At 41.5% G+C, this 24,522-nt stretch overlaps 2 protein-coding genes across 2 annotated transcripts; one reads left to right on the top strand and one right to left on the bottom strand.

The window, feature by feature from the left end:
* Positions 1-10: 10 nt before the first annotated feature.
* Positions 11-18,298, top strand: PKN3 (protein kinase N3). The gene is made up of 22 exons (XM_010720854.3): positions 11-137; positions 3,302-3,584; positions 4,082-4,245; positions 5,761-5,890; positions 5,984-6,135; positions 6,509-6,704; positions 7,106-7,297; positions 7,533-7,642; positions 8,116-8,259; positions 9,200-9,275; positions 10,219-10,405; positions 11,011-11,122; positions 11,890-11,966; positions 13,314-13,380; positions 13,933-14,024; positions 14,383-14,559; positions 14,649-14,711; positions 15,037-15,113; positions 15,676-15,818; positions 16,070-16,177; positions 16,735-16,815; positions 17,422-18,298. The coding sequence occupies exons 1-22, from the start codon at positions 114-116 to the stop codon at positions 17,632-17,634; spliced, it is 2,868 nt and encodes a 955-aa protein (XP_010719156.1). The 5' UTR covers positions 11-113; the 3' UTR covers positions 17,635-18,298.
* Positions 18,299-19,215: 917 nt separating this feature from the next.
* ZDHHC12 (zinc finger DHHC-type palmitoyltransferase 12) lies at positions 19,216-24,498 on the bottom strand. Its single transcript, XM_010720855.3, has 4 exons — positions 24,192-24,498; positions 23,167-23,253; positions 21,806-21,972; positions 19,216-21,207 (listed from the first exon to the last, which is right to left on the bottom strand). Exons 1-4 carry the CDS (start codon positions 24,228-24,230, stop codon positions 20,898-20,900), a joined length of 603 nt encoding a protein of 200 aa, XP_010719157.1. The 5' UTR covers positions 24,231-24,498; the 3' UTR covers positions 19,216-20,897.
* Between the last annotated feature and the right edge of the window lie 24 nt (positions 24,499-24,522).

The raw sequence follows: 24,522 nt of genomic DNA on the forward strand, positions 1-24,522 counted from the left end.
CCCGCCGGGACTTCCCAGCCCCGGACCCCGCGAGAGGGCGCTGGCGGGGCCGCGCCGCTTCCCGGGAAGGCTGAAGTTTGAAAAAGTGCCGGTCGTTGGCGGCGTAGCACGGAATGATGGCGGCGGGGAGCCCGCAGGTGAGGGGCGCGAAGGGCGGGACGAGCCTGATGCGGGTGGCATCCCTCAGCCCCGTCCTGGGGGCTCTCGGGGGGTTTCCCCATCCTCCCGCCTGGAAAACTAGGCTCCGTGCTCCGCCGGAAGCCCACGGGAGGGGGCGGTGGGCAGAGAGGATCGCGGCTCTCTCCCAGGATCCGCGCCTCGGGCGCTGCGAGAGGCGGGGGGGGGAGGAGGAAGGCAGGCAGGCAGGCAGCCCGCAGCGCCCGGCGCTCCTCGGGGAATCGGGGTCTGTGCTGCGGAAGAAAGCGGGGTCCTCCTCGGAGTGGGAGGGGCTGCGCGGCTCCCCGCTGGGAAAAACACCGTTTTGGGGGTAAGCTCCCCCGCACAGGGGTGCGAACTCCTCCTTGAGGCGTTTCGAGCCGAATCTGGGCAAGCGGTGATGGAGAGACGTCGCAAAGAGCTCTCGGTGCCATTGCTGCGGGTGTGCCCCGTCCTGCAGCCACACGGGATCTCCGCTTGCCAAAAATCTCATCGTTCAGTTTTGGAAAGAGGACCAGCTCCAGGCAGGACTGCAATCGCTTTTTTCCAAGCCGAGCCGTGTCCTTTTCTTGTAAAGAGCGAATGTGGTTAATGCGATCTGCCCGACGCGGGCCTCAGCACGAAGTCGCTGTGAAAGAAGGGATTTAAAATACTGCGGTGAACACGTGTGTCTGCAGCGGGGATGCTCTCATCACCTCCAGCTCCTTGCATCAAACTGTAGATCGGTCTCAGTTGGCGGTGTGGCTCTGAAGGACGGCTTTGTGCTGGGCTTTGTGCAGCTGGATCTGATGGTCGGGCTGGGTAGCAGCCCAAGAGCTGCAATCTAGAGGGCTAAGAGCAACTTGAGCTCTGCTGAAATCTTTGCTGGTTAGGAAGCAGTCTGGATGCTTCAGCACAACCCGAGTGCAGCTGAAGCCCTGGCTGAGCTCTAGCAGACAAAAGTACCAAAAGTGAGCTAATTCAAGCTAGCTGGGGGTATTTCTGTGCAAGCTGTGATTGTGTGCCTGGATTGTGCTGAAGGGCTGACCTCAGCTGAAGGCTGACCTCTGGGAAGCCAGGAACAGCTGCACGTGGGCTGTGGCGGCATCCCGACACCCCACCGACATTCCTCAGTCAGAATGCAAAATGCATCAACACAGATGCAAATGCAGCTTTCTTATCCTTCTCAGAATAGAATGTGCTGTGTTCCTGTAGCAAACTATATCTATGGTAAGGCATCCCTGCTCTATAGAGGGGTAGTAGGACCCAGTAAAACATACCATTCTTACATTCTAATTGTCGTTAGAAAATGAGTGTGGTGCATTCCGTCCAGCTTCTGGCAGAGCGACTTGAAGGGCAAGTGACCTGACTACTGCCTGGACTATACCTGTTCTCTGAACCCCTATCCAGGTTTCTGGACTCAGTACCCTTTGTCAGAACTAATCTTGCATCAGCCACTCATTCTGTTGCTCAGTGCAGATGGAGAGGATGGATTGCTTACCTCCATTTGCATAGTTTGGATAGAAAATAAATCTGCCTGCTTTTTCTGATTTTTTTTTTTTTAATGAGACTTAACCAGCAGACTAATTTTAGTCACTTTTTACAAACTGGATAAAGAGCTTTTTGATTTTCCAACTTCGAGCTGGTAGAGCTTGAGCCTGTGACTCAGGAACTCCATGATTCAAGTTCTTCCTCGCAAAACCCTGGATGTTTTTCAAAGCTCTGGCTTAGTTCCTGGCTTTATTAATTGGGCGAGAACTTCCTGGACTCAGGATGTTAATCTGAACCTTTTTGTTTTGCTACCGATCTGAACAATTCCTATTATGGCTATAGCGTATCCCTTGCAGACCCAACTTGGTTTTAGGCCAAATTTAAAATAGATTTGTTTTTCCTTTTAGTTCTTTCATTATTTTGCTGTTGGGCTGAAATTGTACTGCAAACTGATCGAGGATGTTGGTTTGGGTCTTTGAGATGTGTAACAAAATATACAAAGAGTGTGATTGAATTATTTGTTTCTGTGTGAGTGGCATGGGCTTTGGGTGCACAGCACACTTAAAATGCAGCAGTGTTGTGAGTAATGCAAAACCAGTGTGGTTTATTGTTGGGAATGTGGTCAACCAATTAAAGAATATGAAAGCAAGTCAGGATTCCTGAGTTCTGTCTTTAGTGTGGTTGTGTGGTACCGAGTTGGTTGGTGGAGTGGAGTTTGGCTGTGCAACCATTTCTTTTGCGTTTAAGTGGGGAATGTGATCATGCTACGTTAAGATATTAAGTGCTCTTAATGCCATAAAGCCACTTCTTGTGCAGAAGAGAGAAGCACAGGCTCTTGTTTGCATCTGTTTCTTTAGGTGTTAGGTAGCATCCTTCTGGATAAAGTTTTAAGAGCTGCTGTTTAAATTCAGTGCTTGTTTGGTGAGTGAGATACACTTTAGATGTTACTGCCTATACTGTGCAGGTTCAAAGGTTCAGAGTTTGTATACAGAACACCTCTGTCCAGAGCTGCTGCTGAGGCATATCTCAGCAGAACAAGGTGTGTTGAAAACAATACAAGACAAAGCCCAGAGCAAGCGTGGTGGCTGCTAAATGCAACACGTTAAGTGGCCTTGCTGCCTGTAAACCACAGCTTGAGACAGCAGGCTGCTTCCCTTTTCAGACCTAGCTGGGAGTTAAGCTTATTCTTTGCTTGCTCGTTTGTAAGCAACTGCTGTAGGGGTTATGTTTATCTTCTTCAGGGTAACAGCTTTGAGTTGATGCATGGTTGTGACACTCTGCAACGTCTCTAACAGTTAGTTGTGTGTCTTTGGACACATAATCTGTATTTACTGTATGATTGGGACAAGGGCAAATATTGGCTAAGCTTTGATACTATAGGAACAAAGATTTATGTAGCCATTAAATAACCAAAAGAAAAGTAAGATGGAGGTTTGTTTCCACTGTGATTTAAAGGCAAATTACAGCACAGGATGATCAAAGTTGCATTTTGTCCTCTGGAATTTGAATCTAAGTCTTGAAAACTTCATGAAAAGATGAGCTTCAGAGTTTGTGCGAACCATTTTCTAAATGAAGTGGAAGAGTGGAATCTTATAAGGGTATTGTTTCATCCTTAAAAAGAAAGTTAAACTGTGTCATTTCTGAAATCCTGTTGTCCAATGCTGCTTGGTTGCAGGGCAGCTGCCTCTTGCAGCTGGGCAATGGTGTGAACTTAATGGATCCAAGCTTCCAGCAAAAACTGGAGGGTGAAAAGGAACTACTTCGTCGTGCTATACAGAAAGAACTGAAAATTAAAGAGGGAGCAGAAAACCTGCGTAAAGCAACAACAGACAGAAAAAATCTTGCTCATATAGAGCACGTGCTGAAATCCTCCAACCGCAAACTGGAACAACTTCATTGGGAACTTCAGGAGCTGAATGCGAGGATTGTAATAACTGACAAGGAGGACAGCAAGACAGGTATGCCATGGGTCACGGCTGACAGGAAAATCTTGTGGTGCTCCAATGCTAGCGGGGATTTTACCTGTTGGTATTCAGCTGATGAAATAATCTGTGCAGTAAAAGGTTGGGAATGGAGGCAATTGAGGTGAAAGAAGTCAGGCAACATGAGAGATTAGTGTAGAGGGAAGAACGCTGGGCACGGACAGTATTTAGGAGCAGGCTGTAGGTGAAGTTGAAGGGATCTGAATAGAGTTTCTAGGCAGTTGAACACTGAAGTGCCTTATGGGATGTGAATAAGTATAAAATTGAAAGAGTGATTGGTAGGAGTAGTTCACTGATAAAAAGAAATACTTAGAAACTGAAGCTTCATTTGCAACAATATTTTGCAGTCAGTTTTGTAGAGAATAGAGACCTTTTTATGTGTTATTTTGTAACTTAACCTTCTTGTGTGGAATCATTTAGAACATGCAGTGAAATAACTCAAGAAAAGACAACTAATTATGTTTATGACATAGTTTGTGCAGATGGATCTTTATCTCCTGACCCTTGCCTCTGGGAAAGAAACCCAGATCCCCTGGCAAGGAAGGTTGAAGCTCTGAAAAAGCAGCTGCATGTTGAAATGAAAGTCAAGCAAGGAGCTGAGAATATGATCCAGATGTATTCAAGTGCAACATCCAAGGTAAGCAGGAATAAACAACAATTTGGGAATATCAATCCCTGGAATTAAATATATCTTATTTAATATACATTAAATCCATGTACAAACTCTCTCTGCTAATTGGTGTGTGAAAGAAATTAATCTGTGAAGCATGCTTGACTGAATCCCAGCTCTGCGTTTTGGTGCTCAGCATAGTGACAGCAGGTTATGATACTGCATGGGACAACCAGTCATATGAAGATAACATGTTACAGCAAGTCCAACACATAGATTGCAGGAATTGAAAAGGAATTGGCTGGCACATATATCATTTGTCAAGAGCTTAAGCTAATCTATAATTACTGGATGTTAGGGCAAGGCTTTTCTGGAAGGGCATTTTTAGTCCACTTTGGCCCATGGTATGGTTGCTGGTGCCTTTTATGAATCATGTGGTGATTACTGTTAGAGGGGAATTATTAGACCAGCCAGACTGGCACAGTCTAGCAATTTTGCTCCTTACAGCAGTTCTTCCATGGCAAATGCTGATTGTGCTTCTGCTCTTGAATGCTGCTTAATGGTATTAATGATGGAGTTGGGAATCTTTTTTTAATTTTTATTTTTATTTCTTACCTCAGCCACCTAAATCCTTCTGTGAAAAGTTCTAGTTAGATAAAGAGTTGCTGTAGGCACTCTCATTCATTCCTAAATAGATGGATGACCTTTTGGAAAAATCTTACTTACATACTACAGACTTTTCATGATTCCTTTGGTGTAGATGCTGAACTTGGCTGACTGAATGTCCATGTAGATGTGTTAAGACATCCAACCTCAATGTTCATAGTGACTTGAGCTTGGAGGCAGATTTGAGTTGGAGAAAAGTATCTCATAGGAAGTAGCATGATAGAAGTGATATCTCTAGAAAACAGATATTCTCTAACTCTCTTTAGCTTGAGAAGATAGTGAGGGTAGTATAAGAGGTACATTCAGTTGGTAATATGAGGAAAATTAAGTTAAAAAGTGTTGATATTGTCGATATCTCTTTATTTGAGAGAAATTTTCAGTGCTTTACTAGTTTCATATTCATCCCACTTACTGAATTTGGCATAATCATATTTAAAAGTCAAAAGTCAAGCTTAATTCACTAAGACCAGCAGTGTACAGGCATGTGCTATTCTGATATTCTCAAACATTATGCTCAAGAATACTGTAAGTACGACCAAGTAGTGAACCACAGGTCTCAGCTGACTGCAAGATTTGGTTCTAACTGACGTATCTATAAGGCATTTTGTAGCAACTCATCTTTTTTTTTCCCCCCTTGGTGTCATAGTCCATCAAAGACTCCTTGGCCTGTCCTTTCTCTCTAAAAACTGAGATAATGATCTCGAAGTCCTTGATCCTCAGCAATGTCTCTTTTACATAAATGCTTACATATGCTATTTCAGAATTGTTTATATGATCCTTATTGCAGGTAGCATCTCACTCCTTAGCTGAACACATTGCCATAATCTATTTTTAATGATCATGGTCCTTTCTCTGTACATGCTTTCTGTTTGGCAGGAGCGGAAGCTGCTGGCTACAGCTAAGCAGATGCTTCAGGATAGTAAGACAAAGATTGAAATTATCCGCATGCACATCGTGAAGGTATCTCAGTCAGCAGGAGGGATGGAAGATACGGTGGATCCAGCAGGTAGGATGTGTTAAGTAAAAGATGTGACCAAAGCCTTAAGATCCAGAATGGTCTATTTTGATTCTCACTGTATTTTATCTCCCAAATACCCAGTGAGGCTGGGAGCCACCATCAGTGCTGTGGAGCTGCGCATTGAGGAGCTGAGGCATCGTCTACGCATTGAAGCTGCTGTCGCTGAGGGGGCAAAAAATGTGCTGAAGATCCTAGGAGGGAGTCGTGTACAAGATCGCAAATTTTTGGCTGAGGTAAGCACTTATTCAGGTCTTCTTAAAGAGCAGTTTCATGCCTCAGCACCAGTGATTTAACCTGAATGAGCAGAACTAACCATAAGTTATGAATTTGGCAAATTCCTGACTGTGAGAACAGACTGTTTGGGATCACTTTCTCTTCCAGGGATAATATTCCTTACTTTGGTGAAACTACTTAGAAACTACTTAGACACCTATGAGGCAGTCAGGATCTGTTGGAAAATATTCCCTCAAGTTCTTTGTTATTAAGATGTTATCGGCTCTTTTTTTGAGACCAACTCTAGTTGTTCATAAAGGAATAGTAGTACCTGGACTGGAGCTGTTCCTTTGAAAACTTCTGCCTGCTTTCTGTTCTACTTCATATTGCTAGGCTCAGGGTCGTTTGCAAGAGTCCTCCCAGAAGATTGACCTGCTGCGCTTGTCCTTGGAACGTCAGCTTAGTGGGCTTTCTCCAGATCACCCAAAACGAGCACTCATCAAGCAGGAATTAGTAAATACCTCTTCCCTGGGAGCTCAGCATGGCATTATCCAACCCACTTCAGTCATCAAACCTACAGCCCTTACAGGTATGTAAATCCTGCGTGGCATCTTGTGGAGAAGATGAAATTAAAAATGAGTTGCATTTCTTCTAATTGTTGTAGTGCCTCTTGTTACGTGGACATTTGATCTTCTGTGAATGAGACTTATTTCTTCTATGCTACTAAAAGCTTTCTGATCGTATGAGTTAGTAGTTGATTAATATATTAAATATCTTTCATTAAATAGGCATTTGGACTTGTTGATCTCTGTATGTTCCTTCCAACTGGACTGTTCTATACTATGTTATTCTTACCTGGGGTAGATTTAAGCTATATTAGCCAAAGAATAATGAATCTGAGAAATTCTTGGACCCGTATAAGGATAGATTAACTGGAATCACTGTTATCTTTTATGGAATAACATTCTTTACTCTCCTAAAATTCCTCAGGAACGTTGGAAGTGAGACTGATGGGATGTCAGGATTTACTGGAAAATGTTCCCGGCCGTTCCCGAATGGCTGGTTCTTCTCCCATCTGCGGCAGCCCAGGCGACTTGAAGTCCTTTTCCCTAACAAGAGTTGGCCTGGGTATCCATGGCCGTAGTGTTGCAGGAAAGTACCTGCGAAATGAAGAGCTGTGTAGTGAGTATGAGGCTCTTTGCTGGATGTGAGTGGCACTTGGGGGCAAGGGGCTTCTCTTCTGAGTACTACGTTATCCTAGTACGAGGCTGCAAAACTAAGTCACATCATATCTAATCTTCCTGGCTATCTCCTGGAAATTGTGTTTGGTTGGGATAGTCATCTTCAGCATGAGAGATTTATCTTTAGTTTTATAGCAGTGTAAAAGACTATAATCCACATTTTCTCCTTTGTCCAGATGAAGTCCTTGCTGTGCTCAAAGTGGACAATAAAGTCGTTGGCCAAACAAACTGGGGACCAGTAAATAACCAGGCATGGGACCAGAGCTTTGTCATTGAGCTAGACAGGGTAAGATGGCTTAAGTTTTCCTGAGTTGTGTTTGGTTTTCCATTTTACCTTACACAATTTGCTCATTTAGTTGCAATTCCATTTGATTGGCACTGTCCCCATGTCCTTTTATGTACTAGTTATCCTAGTCTTCCCCTCAAGGCAGTGCATCTCTGGCAGAAATTCAGCCTGAACAACATCTGTTGTCCTTTGTTCTGTATCTAAGTAGTTTTATTTTATCTTACTAGCAAATTGACTCTAAGAAAGATTCCTGAAATGTGGAGCAAAAGCAGCTATCTCCGAAAGGTTTTGTAGCTGGGAAGATCTGAAAATGTCAGAGGCAGAGGGGGAGCAGAAGGATGAAGAAGTTGCTTATGCACACTGTCTAGTTAACCGAATTTAACAGCAGCGTGTGTGTGGCACATCCGGATCATGGGGCAGCATGTAACTCTTCTGCTTTTTTGTCTCCACCACCCATCTCCCATTCCCTCTAGTCTCGTGAACTCGAAATTTCAATTTATTGGAGAGACTGGAGAGAACTGTGTGCAGTGAAGTTCTTACGTTTGGATGATTTCCTTGATAATGAACGCCATGGGATGTGCCTCTTGCTTGAACCCCAAGGAATGCTTTTTGCAGAGGTAGAAATGTCAACTTTGTTTCTTTTTCAGATAAATCTGTCTGTTCAGGGTGCCGTGCCTGCCCTGAGAGCAGCTGTTCAACCCAGTACACAAGGAACAGAAGGACTAATAATCTAGAAGGGTAGAGTGACACCTGAAATACTTTTCCATCAATATCACATATATGAATAAGGAGCAATGTGATATTATAAGACATACCCTGAAGTGACACTTCAGCTACTCCTCTGTACTTACGTGTGTGCACTGTGAAAACCATAGTTTTTTATTTGCTCTCATTATGAGTCATTGGTGACACTTTAGTTAGACGTAGGGCTTAATGGTCAGGTTTGAATTACACAGGCTATAGAATCAGAGTTCAATATTCCCTCTGGTTATACTTATTTTACCATCTTTCTGAAGTTAGTAATAAAGAGTTAAATGCTATCCATGAAGAGATCATCCAGATAATCCTTTACATGCTACAGTGCTTTCTTGTCGTGTTGTGATGAAAGACCCCATGCTTAACTTTCCAAAAGCAGGATCTTGACCTTACGGACCAAAATTTACCTCCCATCCTTTGTGTTTAGTGGTTGTACTTTTTTTTTTAATTTAATTTTTGTGCCATGGACTGCTACTTTTTTTTTCCCCCACCTTACAAATGGCTGCATTATAAAGCAGCTTTTAATGTATAGCTTTGAGTTAGATTAATTTTATTTATGATATGAATTGGTCTCAAGTTTTTGGGTTTTCTTCATTTCAGGACACAGAAAATTCCAACCACAGTTGAAATAACAGATGTTTAGACAGTGAAGCTAGAATAACATGATCTGGAATCTGTAGGAGTGATTCCTAGCTTACCAAAAAGATATGAATGGAGAATTTGATGAGAGAGCATGTGTGCAAGTTTGCATTCACAGTGTAAATGCACTATTTTGAAAAATCCCCTTTGCTTCTCTGACAGGTGATGTTCTGTAATCCTGTCATTGAGAGAAAGCCAAAACTGCAGCGACAGAAACGTATTTTCCCCAAACAGAAAGGTGAGCTCCTATTACTGAAAGGTAACTGACTATCTGGGGTGTGTGGGTGAGCGCAGGAGTTTGCACAAGTAGTCTGCCATGCACTCCTATCTCATTAAATTTGTGAGACGCATTAAAATGCTTGCTAATTGCTGTGTGTAAGTAGGTGGATTTCATTATTATGCTATAATGTTCAGTCATAAAAAACTCAGGCTGTCTGGTTGCAGCATAGTGTATAATGTGATATTTTTGCACTGTTTCTATTCACAGTTACCAGTGTTAGGAAGATACAAGTACTACTATTTAACAGACTTCTTAGCAAGATCTAGGACTTGAGCTGTATTAATTTGCCCAGCAATGTTGTTACTGATGAAAGGACAGGTACTGGAAAACTTCCTGGAAAAATCTGAATCGTAGAAGACTGTAGCATGAACAGGCTACTGACTGTCAAGGCTTTGGAACTGGCATGTCAGACTAGGGACTGGAATAACTCACATACTTTCTTTTTAGTCTGCAATTTTTTTTTTATTTTTTTTTCCATGAAGCTGAGTAAGGTAAGATTTTACATGCAGAGGATTCTTGGCAGTGGGGATAAACTTGATTTTGTATTTATGGAGGTAGTAAAAATAATAAAAGGATCCCAAAAGCTTTATACTGTTTTTGAGATATTTTCAGAAGCTTTCTGTTAACAGGCTGAGTGATTAAAATACAAATAGAAGAAAACTTGGCTTAAAATAAAATAATAAAAAAGCTTCTGTTTGAGGATTGTTATGAAGTTATATGGATCTAATTCATCATCATGACTAGACTTCATTCCCTAAAAGAAAGTTCATTCTCTCCAGAGTGCATTTCTATTTTCTCGGTAAGTCCACAGGTGCTTGGGTGATAATGGTAGTCTAACAGTTCATCAGACTATAATCTGTACGTTGTAATCTCAGCAATGTTTTGACCATGACTCCTGCAGGGAAAGAATTTCTCCGAGCTCCTCAAATGAACATCAGTGTTGCTGCTTGGGGTCGCCTGATGATGAGCTTCCTCCCTCCATGTAGTTCCATTAGCACTCTGAGTCCCCCACTTCATGATTCCATGCATGCGGATTTCTCTCCAGTTCCCCTACAAAATCATGTTAACTCAATAACCAAGCTGAGTAGGTAAGTCATGTTCTGAGTATTGCTGTATGACAGTCTGGAACAGGCATAGAATACACCTTAAAATTTTATTGCACCTTACTGAGGTGGAAAAATATATTAATATGAACGTTGTATCTGTGGAACTTAATTCGGGGTTTTAAGAAAAGCTGATGCTGCCTGAAATGAAGTGGGCTTGGTGGGTTGTTCAGTGTTCTGTGGTTCCTTCTGATGTATTGTTGGCAGCTGAACCAATTTCCAAAATCACCGTCCCAATAAGCAGTGTGCTCCAGAACTAGGGGAATTTCAGCAACTTTGTTTCCTCTGCAGTGAGAACTGTGGGTATAGAAGTGGTCATAACTAAGCATTATGATGCAAAAAACAATAACGCAGATTTTCAAAAGTAACATGAGTCTAATCATCGACAACTTAATAGATAGTTTTCCTTTATTTAGAAGAGCATATTTCTTGTTGATGCTTCACACACTTGTAGTATGAATCAAATGGTCCTCTTGTCCACTGTACTGGACTGAAATAAACTTTGCTTACACGTTAAAAGTGATATAGTTGTGTTTCCATACAATACTCTGCTCTAAGGCAATCTCTTGTTTTTTTTCTTACAAATACAGTGACTTTCCTGAGGCAAAGCTTACATATGGTGATGAAGCACCACCCAAGCCTCCACGTCTCTTTCTGATGGCCAAGTCCAAAGAACCAACACCATCTCCTGCAGATTCTCCGGTAATCTGAGCCAACAGGGAGACTTTCATTTGTTGGTTGATATTCTTTCATGGCCCAGTTCTAATTTATTTTATTACTGGAGAAATTACCTGTACTTCTGACAGTTACCTCCTCATTAGCTGAGCTGATTGGTCTCCAGGGTTCCAGAGCCCAGTAAGCTACTCTGGCATGGAGTCTTCACTAAAGTCTTGCAGCTCTTTTTTAGTTATATGTTGCTTTTCTTGCAAAATGAGAGGTAGGTCAGCATTGGGAATTCAGGGCAGAAGTACCCAACAGATATCTATGAATAAAAAGTAGGGTTCAACAGGCTTTTAGGACCAGATGAAAATGTTTGTTGTTAAAGAAATTGGGCAAAAAGAGAGAAAAGCTCTCATTTTCTGAGAAAAAGGAGCAGGAAAATTGTTCTGAGTGATACAATGCGTAATGACTTGTGTTCAACCATGTCTAATCCATTTCTTCTTTGGCTTTGACAATAGAGGAGTCTGCATTCTCTAATCACTGTGGTTCTTTTAGACATTTGAAATGTCTTTTTTTTTCCTATAAAGAAAATATTTTTTTCCTAGACTTTTTAAAGCGTACATGGTAGTTGTTTTGTGTAACCACAGACAATCTTTGTTGATGCTGCTTTCCTCCAAGCAGAAGTGATGACCAACTTTAAATACTTGTCATGCCGTATTGTTACACCAGAGGAAACTTGGATCAGGGTTTCTACACCTGATTTGGTGATTCCAGAGAATTACATTCTGCAACTTTCTCTCTCTTCCTAGTGTCTGAAGAGGCTGCATGTAGAGGAGAAGACTTGCAGCTCTGCTTTAACAGAATTTGCAATCCAGGCATCTCCAAGGTAACAGTGGGCAGCATGACATGTCTTGGGTCACAGATTAAAGAAGCACTGGGTTGAAATTTCTGAGCATAGAGTACAAAAATTCTATTTAAGATATGCTTTGGTTTCTCAGCAGCAGATTCTTAGTGCTGTTTGTGAGCAATACCATGAAAAGTCTGCTCTGAACTTTACTTCTCCAAGCGTCTGCTACCCCTTACTTGCTTATTAAATCCCATTACTTAGCCTATTAATAGACTTTACAACGTAATAACCGATGTTATTAGGAACTAAAGTCACTTAACTGTCTTCCAATGCTTCCTTGTGTTAAAATTTTATAGTGTAGTGCATTTAGACACACCAAAGTAGAATTGTAAGAAATGTATTTCAGAAACACTCTTGGCACCCCTTTCACTCTTTTGTTTTCATTGATATGCAAGACAAAATGTCTTTCATTACATAGGGAGGCATAAAACAGGAAGTTGTTTATAGTCTGTGGCAGGTGAGTATGTATCTTGTATATTGGAAAGATACACAGTAGCATATATACCAAAAACAAGTATAAAATTGCTATTGTTAAACAAACACTGAAAAAGTACAAATAAGACCTGTCTAAGCAGATCTTGAAGTTCAGATCTTAGAACATTCTGATAACTTCATCATCACTTTTGAAGGGTCCCGTCTTCAAAATGCCTGAGTCAGGATGCATTCAGACAATTACCTCCCTTCTCTCTGAGAAAGCTTAGGAGGGAGTTGGGTCCTAATGAGTTGGGTGCCTACTGAGCCCTTCATTTCACTCTCTGGAGGGGTATAAAGCATCTGCTGCCTTTTAAAGGTGATCCTGGTAAAGCTTTTGAGGGGTGGGTGTTTTGTTTTTAAATTATTTCCAAGCAATTCTGTGGTCTGAGTTTCCTTGGTAACACCTTGTAGCTGATGTAATGTTCTATAGAATCTTATTTTAAATTTTATTTCCCTAGCAACATCTTATGTCTGTTGTCTCCCTTTGTTTCATTTCCAATTCCTGTTTGAGAACTCCTCTACTTCTTATTCCCTTGTCCTCCTGGCACTTGATATACATGTTCATGGCTGGTTGTCACAGTCGCTGATGAGCCTGCTGAAAGGAGTGTTGGTAAATCTGAATTTTACTCTCCCAAGGATGGGGGATGTGGGAGAACTAATTCTTTTATGAGCAGTACACTTCAGTAGAGAACAACAGGCTTAACTTCTCCAGATTTCAGCCTAGGTGGCAGGTGTTCACCTTGCCTTTTGCTGTACTGAGTTTCTTCCTCTAACACAAATAAACACTCATCTGCATTCTGTTTCTGCATCTTTTGTATATTGTCTCAGCAAATCTTGTTTGTTTGTCTCCAGGAAAGGGGCAGTTCATCTTGAGGATTTTCACTGCATTGCCATGCTGGGACGCGGCCATTTTGGGAAGGTAGTGCAGAAGTGCTTTCTCTGTGAAGGGCTGTAGGGCTGTTGTTGTGAAGGTGGGCCTCTGCCTTACAGCCTGAATAGAAATGTTGCAGAGATTTGTTGTACTGTGGGTATACAAAGCAAAACCACGAGCAGCTGGTACTCTTAATAACAGACAAAAGTCCTGAAGTCCCCTCCAGGGAGTTCCAAACTATCTAATAGAGCACAGTGTTACCACTCTTTCCATTATCACTGTGATCATTGGTGGAATTGTGTGATTCCCATAAAGTGTGCAGATAGGTGCTTGCTGTAAGAGTATTGAGGTGCTTTTAAAACACAGGACCAGCTGCAATACTGCTGTTTCCGAAAAGACCATAACTTACAGTGATGTCTTTCTGGACTGCAGCAGCTCAAGGAGTAGGGAAAAAGAGCTCCATTTCTGGAGCCACTTAAGCCTGGTTTTAAGAATGGCTGTCTGAAGTGGATAGAAATAGTTTCTGTCAATGGGAGTCAAAGTAATCCAACAAGGAAATAACAGATTTGTTTGGAGTACAGCATTTTTGTTGTCTTTCAGGTACTGTTGGCCCAATACAAAGCAACTGGGAAGCTGTATGCTATCAAAGCCTTGAAGAAAAAAGATATCATTAGGAGAGATGAAATTGATAGGTGAGCTTTGTCGTACAATTGCCAATGATATATTATCACATCTGTAATCTTGTAGGTATGATGTATACTGGTCTTAGTACTATTAATGTTTAGGATGACCTTAAGACTGGGGTATCTAAAATCAGGTGTAAGGGAACTTACAATAGCTCTACTTTCTAGCTTCTGGTGCAATGATACGCACCTGAAGAACGATCTAAAATTCAAGGTTTGGAAGCATATAAGACAAATATTGTAATAACCACGCTTTTTATTTCCATATCATAAGAGGTAAAGATTTTCATCTTCATTCTGTCTTTCTTGAAACAGGTTTTTCTGCCAAATTCTAACACTGACATTTTAATTCTTTGAATCCTGGCAGCTTGAACTGTGAGAAGCGAATATTTGAGGTGGTCAATTCTTCTGATCATCCATTTCTTGTGAACATGTTTGCTTGTTTCCAAACGCCTCATCATGCTTGTTTTGTGATGGAATACACTCCAGGAGGTGATCTTATGATGCGCATACATGAAGATGTTTTTCCAGAGCGTACAGCACAGTGAGTTACAATTAGTCTGGTTTCCAGGCATTGGAAGTATTTAACTTGGTTCTCATATATTTTTCCTGATAACTGTTCCTCTTTGCTAGGTTTTACACAGCCTGCGTAGTCTTGGGACTCCAATTTCTGCATGAGAAGAAAATTGTTTATAGGTAATGCAATGAAAAATCAAATATAAAACAGTTTAGCAACTTGAAAGTTTATTTTTTCCTGTAGCTACATCCCTGGAGCTGAGGTCTCTAGTCTTTGTCTTTATTTTTCCCATCTCTAAGTTGCTTTGTGAGACTTTCATTAAGAGGAAAACATCAGTAAGTTGAGGGGAATTTTCCAAATAATATGTGGTTTAAACTGAATGTAGACTGGTTGTAGATATTTATTCTTTTTATGAACATCTTGTTTCTGCCTCATGCAAAAGAGTCTGGATGGCAGTCCTCAGACTTCATCCACCATTTTCTTCACCCCCTTCTTTGCCTACAGGGACCTGAAATTGGATAATCTGCTTTTAGATGCTGAAGGATTTGTGAAGATTGCAGATTTTGGACTGTGTAAGGAAGGTGAGTTCCTTTGATGAAGCCAATATTTAAGCATCAGAACAAAGTTTAGGATCTGGGCTTTGGTGTGGTGTTCACAAATATGAGTACCAGGTGGCTGTATGCAACTTCATCTCCACTTAAAATAAACATGTATTCATCTCCACTTAAAAATAAATAAATGTCACCTGTCTGCCCATGATGAACTTGGATAGAGTACCCTTTGCTCTTCAGGTACCTTATGAAGGAGTTTACAGTGTACTTCTCTGCTGAAAGAAGCAAGGATATAGGATGCTACCAGATATGTAGCATCCTATATGTATTAAGTAAATGAACAGTGGAATCTGCAGGTTTTCTTGATTGAGTTGCTTATTTAAGCATTGTCTGAGTTGCTATTCAGAGTTGTTGGGGACATGAGGTATCATACGTTCTCATTAGTATTTGCAAGCACTGATGAGAGCCCTTGCTTGCATGGTTAACAACAACAAATTATCAAGAGGTAATCCATTGTTTTTAGAAGATGAGACTGCATGAGATCTATTTAGAAGCATGTGCTGGATTTGACAAAAGTGTTCTTGTCCTGCAGGAATAGGTTTTGGAGACCGCACAAACACCTTCTGTGGTACTCCTGAATTTCTGGCTCCAGAAGTCCTCACAGACATCTCATACACTCGGGCAGTAGACTGGTGGGGACTGGGTGTGCTCATTTATGAGATGCTTGTTGGTGAGGTAAGACCACATATCTCTTAGAGAATCTCATCAAGCAGTCTTGGGCAGAGCAGTACCCGAACATCTGAGATAAAATTTTGATGAAAGTAGCCAACTATTTATTAGTTATTAATAATACTGTAGTATTTAGATAATTTTTCTGTGCTTGCCAAAGAATAATTGATCTGTACAACTCCTCGCTATTCTTGTTCCTGTATATTAGCAAGGAATGGATGCCATGTATGTTAAATTAAAAATTGTCACAATTGCAGTCGCCATTTCCTGGAGATGATGAGGAAGAAGTCTTTGATAGCATTGTCAATGATGAAGTCCAGTATCCACGATTCCTTTCATCAGAGGCACTTTCTATTATCCGTAAGGTAATGGGTTTGAGGGGTCTCTGGGTGCCTGAGGAATTTGTATTTTACCATAAGTGGATCCACAGGAACTCTGGTAGGACCAGTTACTGTATGTGTGTGTAGCCTACAGCTGCCTACATGGATTAAAGAAACACTTAAAATTTATGTATATTTTACCTTCTCTTTACATAAATGCTATTCTTCAGCTTGGGAATGAATAAGGAAGCTTCTCACTGATGTCTGTTGCTGCAAACTCTGAAATAGAGAAGCGTTGATTCAAAGACAGAAGTATTGGAGTCATTCATTGAAAGTGGCTTGATTTGATTTTTTGAATGTAACCTGGTAGTTACAGGTGCACAATTAACATAAGATTCTACACACAGTTTGTACTGGGTATGTCAATGACAAGTTGTTCACAAGGAGCTATGTCTGAGCTATTACTAGCAGTTTGACATTGCTGCAGAGAAAGTGAATGAGAAAATACTGGTTGGTTCATCTCTTTCAGTTTTTATCTTCAGAATGTTGGTTTTGTCCATCTTTGTTCCAGTTATTTAATTCTGAACTGATCTTTCCTGCAGCTTCTTCGAAAGTGTCCAGAGCGTAGACTGGGAGCAGGGGAAAAAGATGCAGAAGAGGTTAAAATCCAGCCTTTTTTTAAGGTAGGAATTCACTTTATTCCTCCTCCTTAGCTCTTGTATTTGAGATGAGAGTGGTTTGCTTTCTGTTGGTACCGAGGCAAATTTCCATTATTTATCAGTGAGATCTTAGTGGCAGCTTCTGTTGCATCTCATTGCTCTATTCAGGCATTAGTGTTTCAATTCATGTTGGCAATGGCACCCCTAAGTGTGTTTTCTGGGTTCTGTAAGCTTCCAGGACCAGCTTGCTATTCCAGATTGTGCTGCTTCTATGTATGAATATACATTTCTTTTAAGCTATCACCAAATACTCTGTTATAAATCAAACTGCAGCAAAGATGTGGTCTAGTGATGACAGATATTGCCATCCAGTATAGTTGGTGGCACCTACAGTTGCAGAATATACAAGAATCCTAAGAGAAGTTGGGGTTAAAAAAACATTTGCTGGAGGTCAGTGGCATATGTTTGCTCTAGGCAAAGGTGTTAGTTACCATTCCTCCAGGTGCTGTTGAATCTCTATACTACCTGGCCTGCACCAACCATACTGTTTGCTTTGGCATGTTTTTTGCCTTCATTTTAACTTCGTGTTTCATAAATAATGTCTGCCTGGCCTGTTCACTTCTCTTACAGGAAATGGATTGGGATGCTTTGTATGCCAAGACTCTGAAGCCCCCTTTTGTGCCCACTCTAAAAGATCCAACAGACATTAGCAACTTTGATGAAGAGTTTACATCACAGAAGCCAATTCTGACTCCTCCAGAGGAAGTTGCTCTCCTAAGCCGTAAGGAGCAGGCTGTCTTCAAGGACTTTGACTTTGTCTCCAAACACCTTTTGTATGCTTGATTCCTGTGCTTAAGAAACACGAACAAATAAATTGTTACCATCTTGAGAGGGCTTAGAGAGGACTTGGCATGGGCAATGGAAAAGTCAACAAACTTCATAGAATGGGTAGTGGTGAAGTGCTCTGCAAGCTGTTACTCTGCTGTGTTTTTTTCAGCCTTGCTTGCTGGAGGAATACTGGATGTGAATTACCTTTGAGAAGTTCACTTTTGACTAGATGTGTCTTCTGCTGCCACTGAATATATATATATATATAGTAATTTGGAATTTAATCTGAATTTAATTTAATGATTTAATGTGTCATCTCTGCCTCCCAGGTTACTCTTTACAAAGAGCCAAAGGAATGCAGCTCTTTTGGGTTACATCATACCAGGGAGAATGGGCACTTCTCTCCTGTTTTCTAGAAGAGAGATGCAGTGCTCCTTCTTTGTAATGATTTTATTCCTGTTCCCACTCACGTGTATGCCAGAGAAGGAATGGATTTTAACACAACTGAGATAATGATGTTTGAGTTTGGTAATGATCCAAGTGATGTTGGATCTTAAGTAAAAACAAAACAAAACTCTTTATACTTCTTTCAGGATGTGAAATCTTAGCTATGGATTTTAATAATATAAAGAAGCCACCATTTTGCACATGCTTTCTTTTCCTTTTTTTTTTGAAAATAAAGATACTATTCCTTATAATGAAATCTCAGCTTTTCATCTCCTCGGTGTTAGGTGAATGTTTCAGATCAGTGCTACCATACTAAACTCAATAGACAGTATTTTATTTTTCTCTGTAAATGTCATGCTGGTATTTTTCTTCCTTCCTTCCATCCTAAGTTGTCTGTGTACACATTGCATGGTATGATCAGCTGCCACATCCAGATGATTGCAGTCAAGTTGTCTTTCTGCAGTTGTTCATCGATGTGTATATCCTGTATCTTTTTTGGAATAGTTAAATATTGACAGTGTTAGTGCTGGAAAATGAGGATGTTTAAGCTGATCTAATTTGCCTAGCAACATACTTTGTAATTAAACTTAGTTAGATTCATTTTCTTCCCTTTAATTCATGATGTTAGCTTGCTGGGTAAAAAAGGAAAGCATGTATAGAAATGAAGCATTCCACTGAAGACAAAAAGGGACACAAAGCTCTTATTCTTTCAGTTTTCTTCAGCAGGTAGACAGAAGTTGAACTAATACAATTGTGCTATTTTGGGAGATAAGCAGCAGCTTGTGAGTTGCCTGGGTTAAGTGTTTCAGAATTCAGAGACATTTAAGAGCTTTAGTAAGAGCATATGTTTGTGCAAAACAAGAAATTCACTCTGAACCTTGTTTTCCTATTTTCAGAGCCAAGTATAACTGCTGCTTAAACTTCTAGCATATAAACATACTTTCAACCTTCTGCTCTGCTCAATTAAAGGAGGATACACATCTTCCTCTACCAGTTGAATGTAATGGTTGGCTTGCTTAGGGCCCTCCAGTTGTTTTGTGATTTTCCTTTTTTTTAAGGTGAGGACTTCAGTGTTAAGCACAGTGGGTTGTTAGTTCAGGTGAAACCTAGAAGTTGAGTTTCAGAAAGAGAGGCAAAAAGAAACAAACAAGGTGTATATAATTGTTTAATACTTTTATAGTAAAAATACCATTAACTACCATTCCAGTGCACATACAAGAGAATTACCAAAGAGCACAACGCTATGTTTCGAACTTCGTTACCTGCTGGCATATTTCTGAATGATAGCTGAAGAAAAAGTAATTGCTAAGGAGGAAATGAGCCATCCTGCAACAGGCACCACGTTGACACAACTGCAGGGTCCTTTCTGGACTGTGCATCATTATTATGAAAACAATTCTTAACATTAACATGTCCCTCTGACAGGAGTTCCTTTTCTGAACACACTAGCCTGGATGCAGGTTACAGACTCTGGATTTGGTTAAAATAGTCTGCATTTTCAATCTGCTTTTGGACTATCATGCTGTATTAGTGACTCTATGACTCTACACTGTTCTTTCCTGAGTGCTCATTAGCCCTGAGTGCATTCTGCCAACTTGCCAGATGTATTCCTGAGCTGCTGTTAATTTCTGAATCAAAGCAATTAAGGCACAATAACTAAGTTGTTGGATGTGGTTTGCTTTTTTTGTTTTTAAAGTAGGAAAGGGTCAGCACTAAAATTCACATCACAGGTTTTTCTACTTCTAATTGTTGATCCTAACTTCCGGTCCCTTATGGAAACTTGAACTATGACCTTCTATTACAGTGAAAAACAAGTAAAGCTGTTGCCATCCTGGAATGCTATTGGAAACAAATAGGACCTAGAACTTTCCTTTGCAAGATTCCACTCCAGTGCCACTTTGTATTATTTCATTAAAATTATACTGACATACTGAGGTAGTAGCATTACCACTAGTGTTATTTGAGCTAGGCAAGAAGTGCTCACCTCTGTTACTGGCTCTTTCCCCATTAGATACAGTAAAGGCATAGGGCATGAGGTTATCTGCAGAAGTAACTCTGTAGACAAGCATTGCTTTTCTCTCCAAAGTGGCTGACATCATTCTCTGTTGAATTCATTCAAAACACCCTATGAATTTTTGACCACCATCAACTTAAAGGAAAAAAAAACCTGTTAGGATGCTGATCAGAGCATCATAAGGTACAGGCTAATGATCTCGGCTGAATTTGGTGCCTTACAGCTGTTTCTCATGGATGTTAATGCTATGAAACCTCAAAGCGTGCAGTTTAGGCCTGTATCAAAATGAAATTTGCTTTTGACTGTACAAATATTTATTCAAATATTTCTCTTATGTATCCAACATTACTGACGAAAGGCACTGTGGATCTCACAGTAAGAGCTATGCTGAAGAAAGGCCACAGGGATTGTATTGCTTCTGGCTGGTTTGTTGGTAACAGCTGCTGTTCCTCAGCAGCAAATGGAGAGGAAACTTTGGGGAGCAGAAGTTTACAAGGCTGTTAATGCAGTTCTTGCATCTCTTCAGGCATGGATGCAAGTTAACACAAAGAAGGATTTAAAGAGATAACTCTCCTTGGTCAAGACATCAGAACTTCTGACCCCCTCAGAACCAGTGTCTCCCCTTTAGCAGTGTTATTCATATATAAAAAATAGCCCTGATTATCCTTCTTGAAAGATGATTTGCTTTTACGGATGGACAGGTTGTGGAACATGTTGCATAGTCCACGATGTATTAAAGTTCTAAGCAAGGTATGCAAAGCTTTATCCAACAACCTGCAGCTGTCTTTTGGCATTTTACTCACTAGTACCACTGTGACTAGACAGGTTCATTGTTCCTGTGAAAATAGATTTTCTCCCATGCAGTGAGGTGGCACGAACAGAAGAACCTCCAGAGGTTGCGGATTACTCCTTGGTCAAAGGGATTCTCCAGCTCAGAGTGCCGCAGGTAGGAGATGCGGTGGTACGACATGAACTCCCAGGTGGTGGTGTTGCATGAGATCAGATAGAGGTGTGAAATAAGCAGCAGCAAGACAACAATGGTGAATATGACTATCAGGAGGAAGGATATGAGGAGGAAAATGTTGTGCCGCAGCCACTCCCAGGACTGTTTAAAGTAAAGGCCTGACCTTTTAAAAAGAAATAAAGTGAAGGTTAAACATGGAAAACTAGTTATATAAACCAAGCATCACATTTTAATTGGCTTATAACTGGTGAGATTCTGATCATCATGTACTGCAGGTAATTTTATATATTTTAAGTTCTTGACAGATTGCAACAGCAGTGCCTTAGGTTCTAAGAAGTTTAAAAGACACTGGGTTCACCTGACAGCTGAAAGGATGCAGTCCTCTTCAGCTGACTCCTCTCCTGAACAGCTCCATGGCTGAAACTCAGATGGATTTTCCAAAAATCTCATAAATATTGTATTACAATAACTGAGGCAAAATTAGTTTGCTCCTCTATTTCTGTTAATTCTATTTGTTTAACCTCTAAACAAAGATGAGCGGTGAAACCTAAAATATTAGATCCTGCTCGGCTACTGATCAGCTGTGTTGTTCCTCAGCAGATCAGAAGGCTCAGAAAAGCTGATCTTCAGGATGCAAATCAGGGTGAAGACACAAAGCTGATCCAGTCAGTGCTACGTTCTGCACGAGCCCCTTAAGGGGGATCTCCAGGAGCACCAAGACTCCGAGGTTCAGTGGTCAAAGTGCTGCTTCCAGGCCTTACCAAGCAATGTGTCCTCCCCACAGCAGAACTACAAGCTGTACACTAAGGTAGACTACGAAGAGGGGGTGATTCTTCTCTCCTACACAATTCTCAATCCAGGGGCAGTGATGGTCAAAGCGCCGAACGCAGTGTTGGCACAGCTGGCAGTGCTTGGCTCGCATTGGTTGCTGCAAAGCAAAAACAAAACAGTAGCAATAACCCAGTCTTGTTAAACTTTCTGCTTGGTAAAAGCATTATGCAAAAACATCCACTTCCCAAAAGCACTCCATTCTGAGATAACAGAACAATATCAGCATGGCTGAGACCAATGAAGGGGATTGAGATTCCCTTAGCACAGATCCCAGTGAGTGAGATCCAAATTAAATGACTCTTCCACACTATCTATATATTTTGTTATCTACATGTGTATAGGAATTCGAGCATGCAAAGGAGGGATATTAAGTAAATCAGTCTATTCAGGAAAGCGTGAGCAATGTGTTGAGGGGAAGAACTAGGACCTCTGCTGCTGAAGGAAGTGTGCAGGGGTGGGATGTCTTCAGGGGATTGCAGAGGGACAGATTCTCCTTTTCAGTGGAAATATAAGAGACTTGCACAGATCAAGCACCAAGAACAGATAGGATACACTATATAGCTGAGGAAAGTAGTATGACTGTGCCTCCTAAGATTTGCTCCTTGAAACGTATACGTGTTTTGCTACAATATCCTCTTGCAGTAAGCTGATTTCTCTCGCTAGATATTCTTCAGGAATTTATGGGAGCTGGGATAATGCTGGATTTTATTACTCTGATAAGGACCACTGTACAAATAGGCATTTCTAGGCTTCAGGCAAAACTGTTTCAAGAGCTCATTTAATTGCTCTAATCTTTCCTTCATGCAATCTTTTACAATTCACTCTAATGTTTTGTTGTTTTTAGACCCCTAAACAAGCTCACAGCTACCAGCAGTTCTGCATGTCACGCCTAATAGACTTTGATTCCCTATCAAGATACCTTCAAAATAACCTTTTTGGCAATGCTGTAAGGTCTGGTTGATGTGGCAGTAAGAATGTTGAACAAAATTTTCCCATGGTGAATTATGTCAAAAGAAGATCCATGTTTGTATGACTCAGCAGGGACTTGTTTCAACCTTGGAAAATTAGCAGACATGCCACTGTTTATCATTACATCTGTAGCTACACAGTCCAGTTGGATCACTCTTCCATTGAGGATGAAGCTGAGGTCTGTTAGCAAGTTGTATTTGCTTCCTCAGTGGGTTTTTCAGCAGCAGGATGACCCAGAATTAATTGGTCAGCTCTGCCATGCCTCCAAACCACTAAGCAGCAAGGGCTGAGCATTCTCTGCTAGCACACTATTGATGCCTACCTTCACCATGCAGTAGCCACAACGCCGCATCTTAACACTGCTTGAAACCTGGGGTATCACCATGCATTGCTCTTCACTTTTGTCTGCCTATAAATAAATAAATGGAGTGATGAAAGATGTATTATGTGCTGCTGTTTGAAGAATGGCAGCTATCAGCCTGCTTGGCAAGACTGAGCAATCTGGATCCTTTTACTTGACAGTTACATAGTGCTGGTTATCTCTGTCATTAGGAAAGTTAAACAAAATAATTCCCAGCGAAGTACAGAAGCTGCTACACAAATACTGTGGCATGAAATTCCACTGCAGATACTTAGGGTACGTGCAGAGACAAAGGCTACTGTAATCATCAAAAGAACACTTGTATAATAACAATTGTGGACAACATACCCCACAGATCCCAAGTACAATTCAGGACATAAACAAATAAGGTTAGACTTCACTTCCAAACATAATCACAGTGTCTTTTCAGTATAAGGAGCGCTTATTTACTCATCACACAGCCAATGTCAACGTTAACTATGGAAGATTAAAACTGGCCATGCCTTGTGTGATCTTTTGCCCCATGCAACCAGCAGTGAGCCTGGAGCAGAACACGTCTTGGTTATTCAGCACCTCCACCTGTCCCACTGCAACAAATCCATACACACTGCAGTAAACACAGCTGCAGAGAGTACTTTCTTCTAAGCTTGGCCTTTAGTCCAGGTCCTCTATACTCACACCAGTGAGCATCGACTTGCATAAAATATGAGATGTAAATATTCCATAGGGCAAAGCTGCCTCTAAAGAAAGAGGATGGCACAGGGCAACTGGCTAAGGGAGATGTGGGGTAACAGAAGCACGTAGAGGCTGCAAACCCTTCCTGTCACAGAACATGAGCCAAAGCCTCGCAGCCCTCATCACCCAACGGGCCGCACACGTTTTCCTTGTGCCAAGCGCAAGAGAAACCATTTCAAGTAGTTCTGATGCAGCAAAAAGCCCACGGACCGCGCAGCCCCAGCGCATCTTCCATTCACACAGCGATGTACCTCTGCTTCCTCTTCAGCCCTAACGAAGCCTGGGTCCATGAGGGACACCCTGAAGTACAGCAGGACGGAGCAGCCGAGCAGCGCTACGAAGAGCGCGGGCTGCAGCACGGCTCCTCGCTCCGCTTCCTTCTGCAGATCTGAAAGATAATCCCATAAAAGAGAACGCGGCGGTTCTTGGCACAGCCCTCGGGGTTTTTCTCACTACACGAGCGCATCCCTCCTCCTGCCGCGCAACGCCTTCCGAGCCCCCAAAGCCGCCCGAACCCCAGTGCCACCCCGCAGCCCCGGGGCCGGGCAGGCCGTGATGCAGCACCGCCGCCCAGCAGAGCGC

This window comes from Meleagris gallopavo, chromosome 19 (assembly GCF_000146605.3).
Source record: "Meleagris gallopavo isolate NT-WF06-2002-E0010 breed Aviagen turkey brand Nicholas breeding stock chromosome 19, Turkey_5.1, whole genome shotgun sequence".
Taxonomy (NCBI): domain Eukaryota; kingdom Metazoa; phylum Chordata; class Aves; order Galliformes; family Phasianidae; genus Meleagris; species Meleagris gallopavo.

Coding starts and splice junctions, on each gene's coding strand:
- PKN3 (XM_010720854.3), top strand. CDS start 114: ATGATGGCGGCGGGGAGCCCGCAG. Junction 5,891..5,983: donor AGATACGGTGGATCCAGCAG/GTAGGATGTGTT, acceptor CCAAATACCCAG/TGAGGCTGGGAGCCACCATC. Junction 7,298..7,532: donor GCGAAATGAAGAGCTGTGTA/GTGAGTATGAGG, acceptor TCCTTTGTCCAG/ATGAAGTCCTTGCTGTGCTC.
- ZDHHC12 (XM_010720855.3), bottom strand. CDS start 24,230: ATGGACCCAGGCTTCGTTAGGGCTGAAGAGGAAGCAGAG. Junction 23,254..24,191: donor GGGCTGAAGAGGAAGCAGAG/GTACATCGCTGT, acceptor ATTTATTTATAG/GCAGACAAAAGTGAAGAGCA. Junction 21,973..23,166: donor GTGGCTACTGCATGGTGAAG/GTAGGCATCAAT, acceptor TTTGCTTTGCAG/CAACCAATGCGAGCCAAGCA.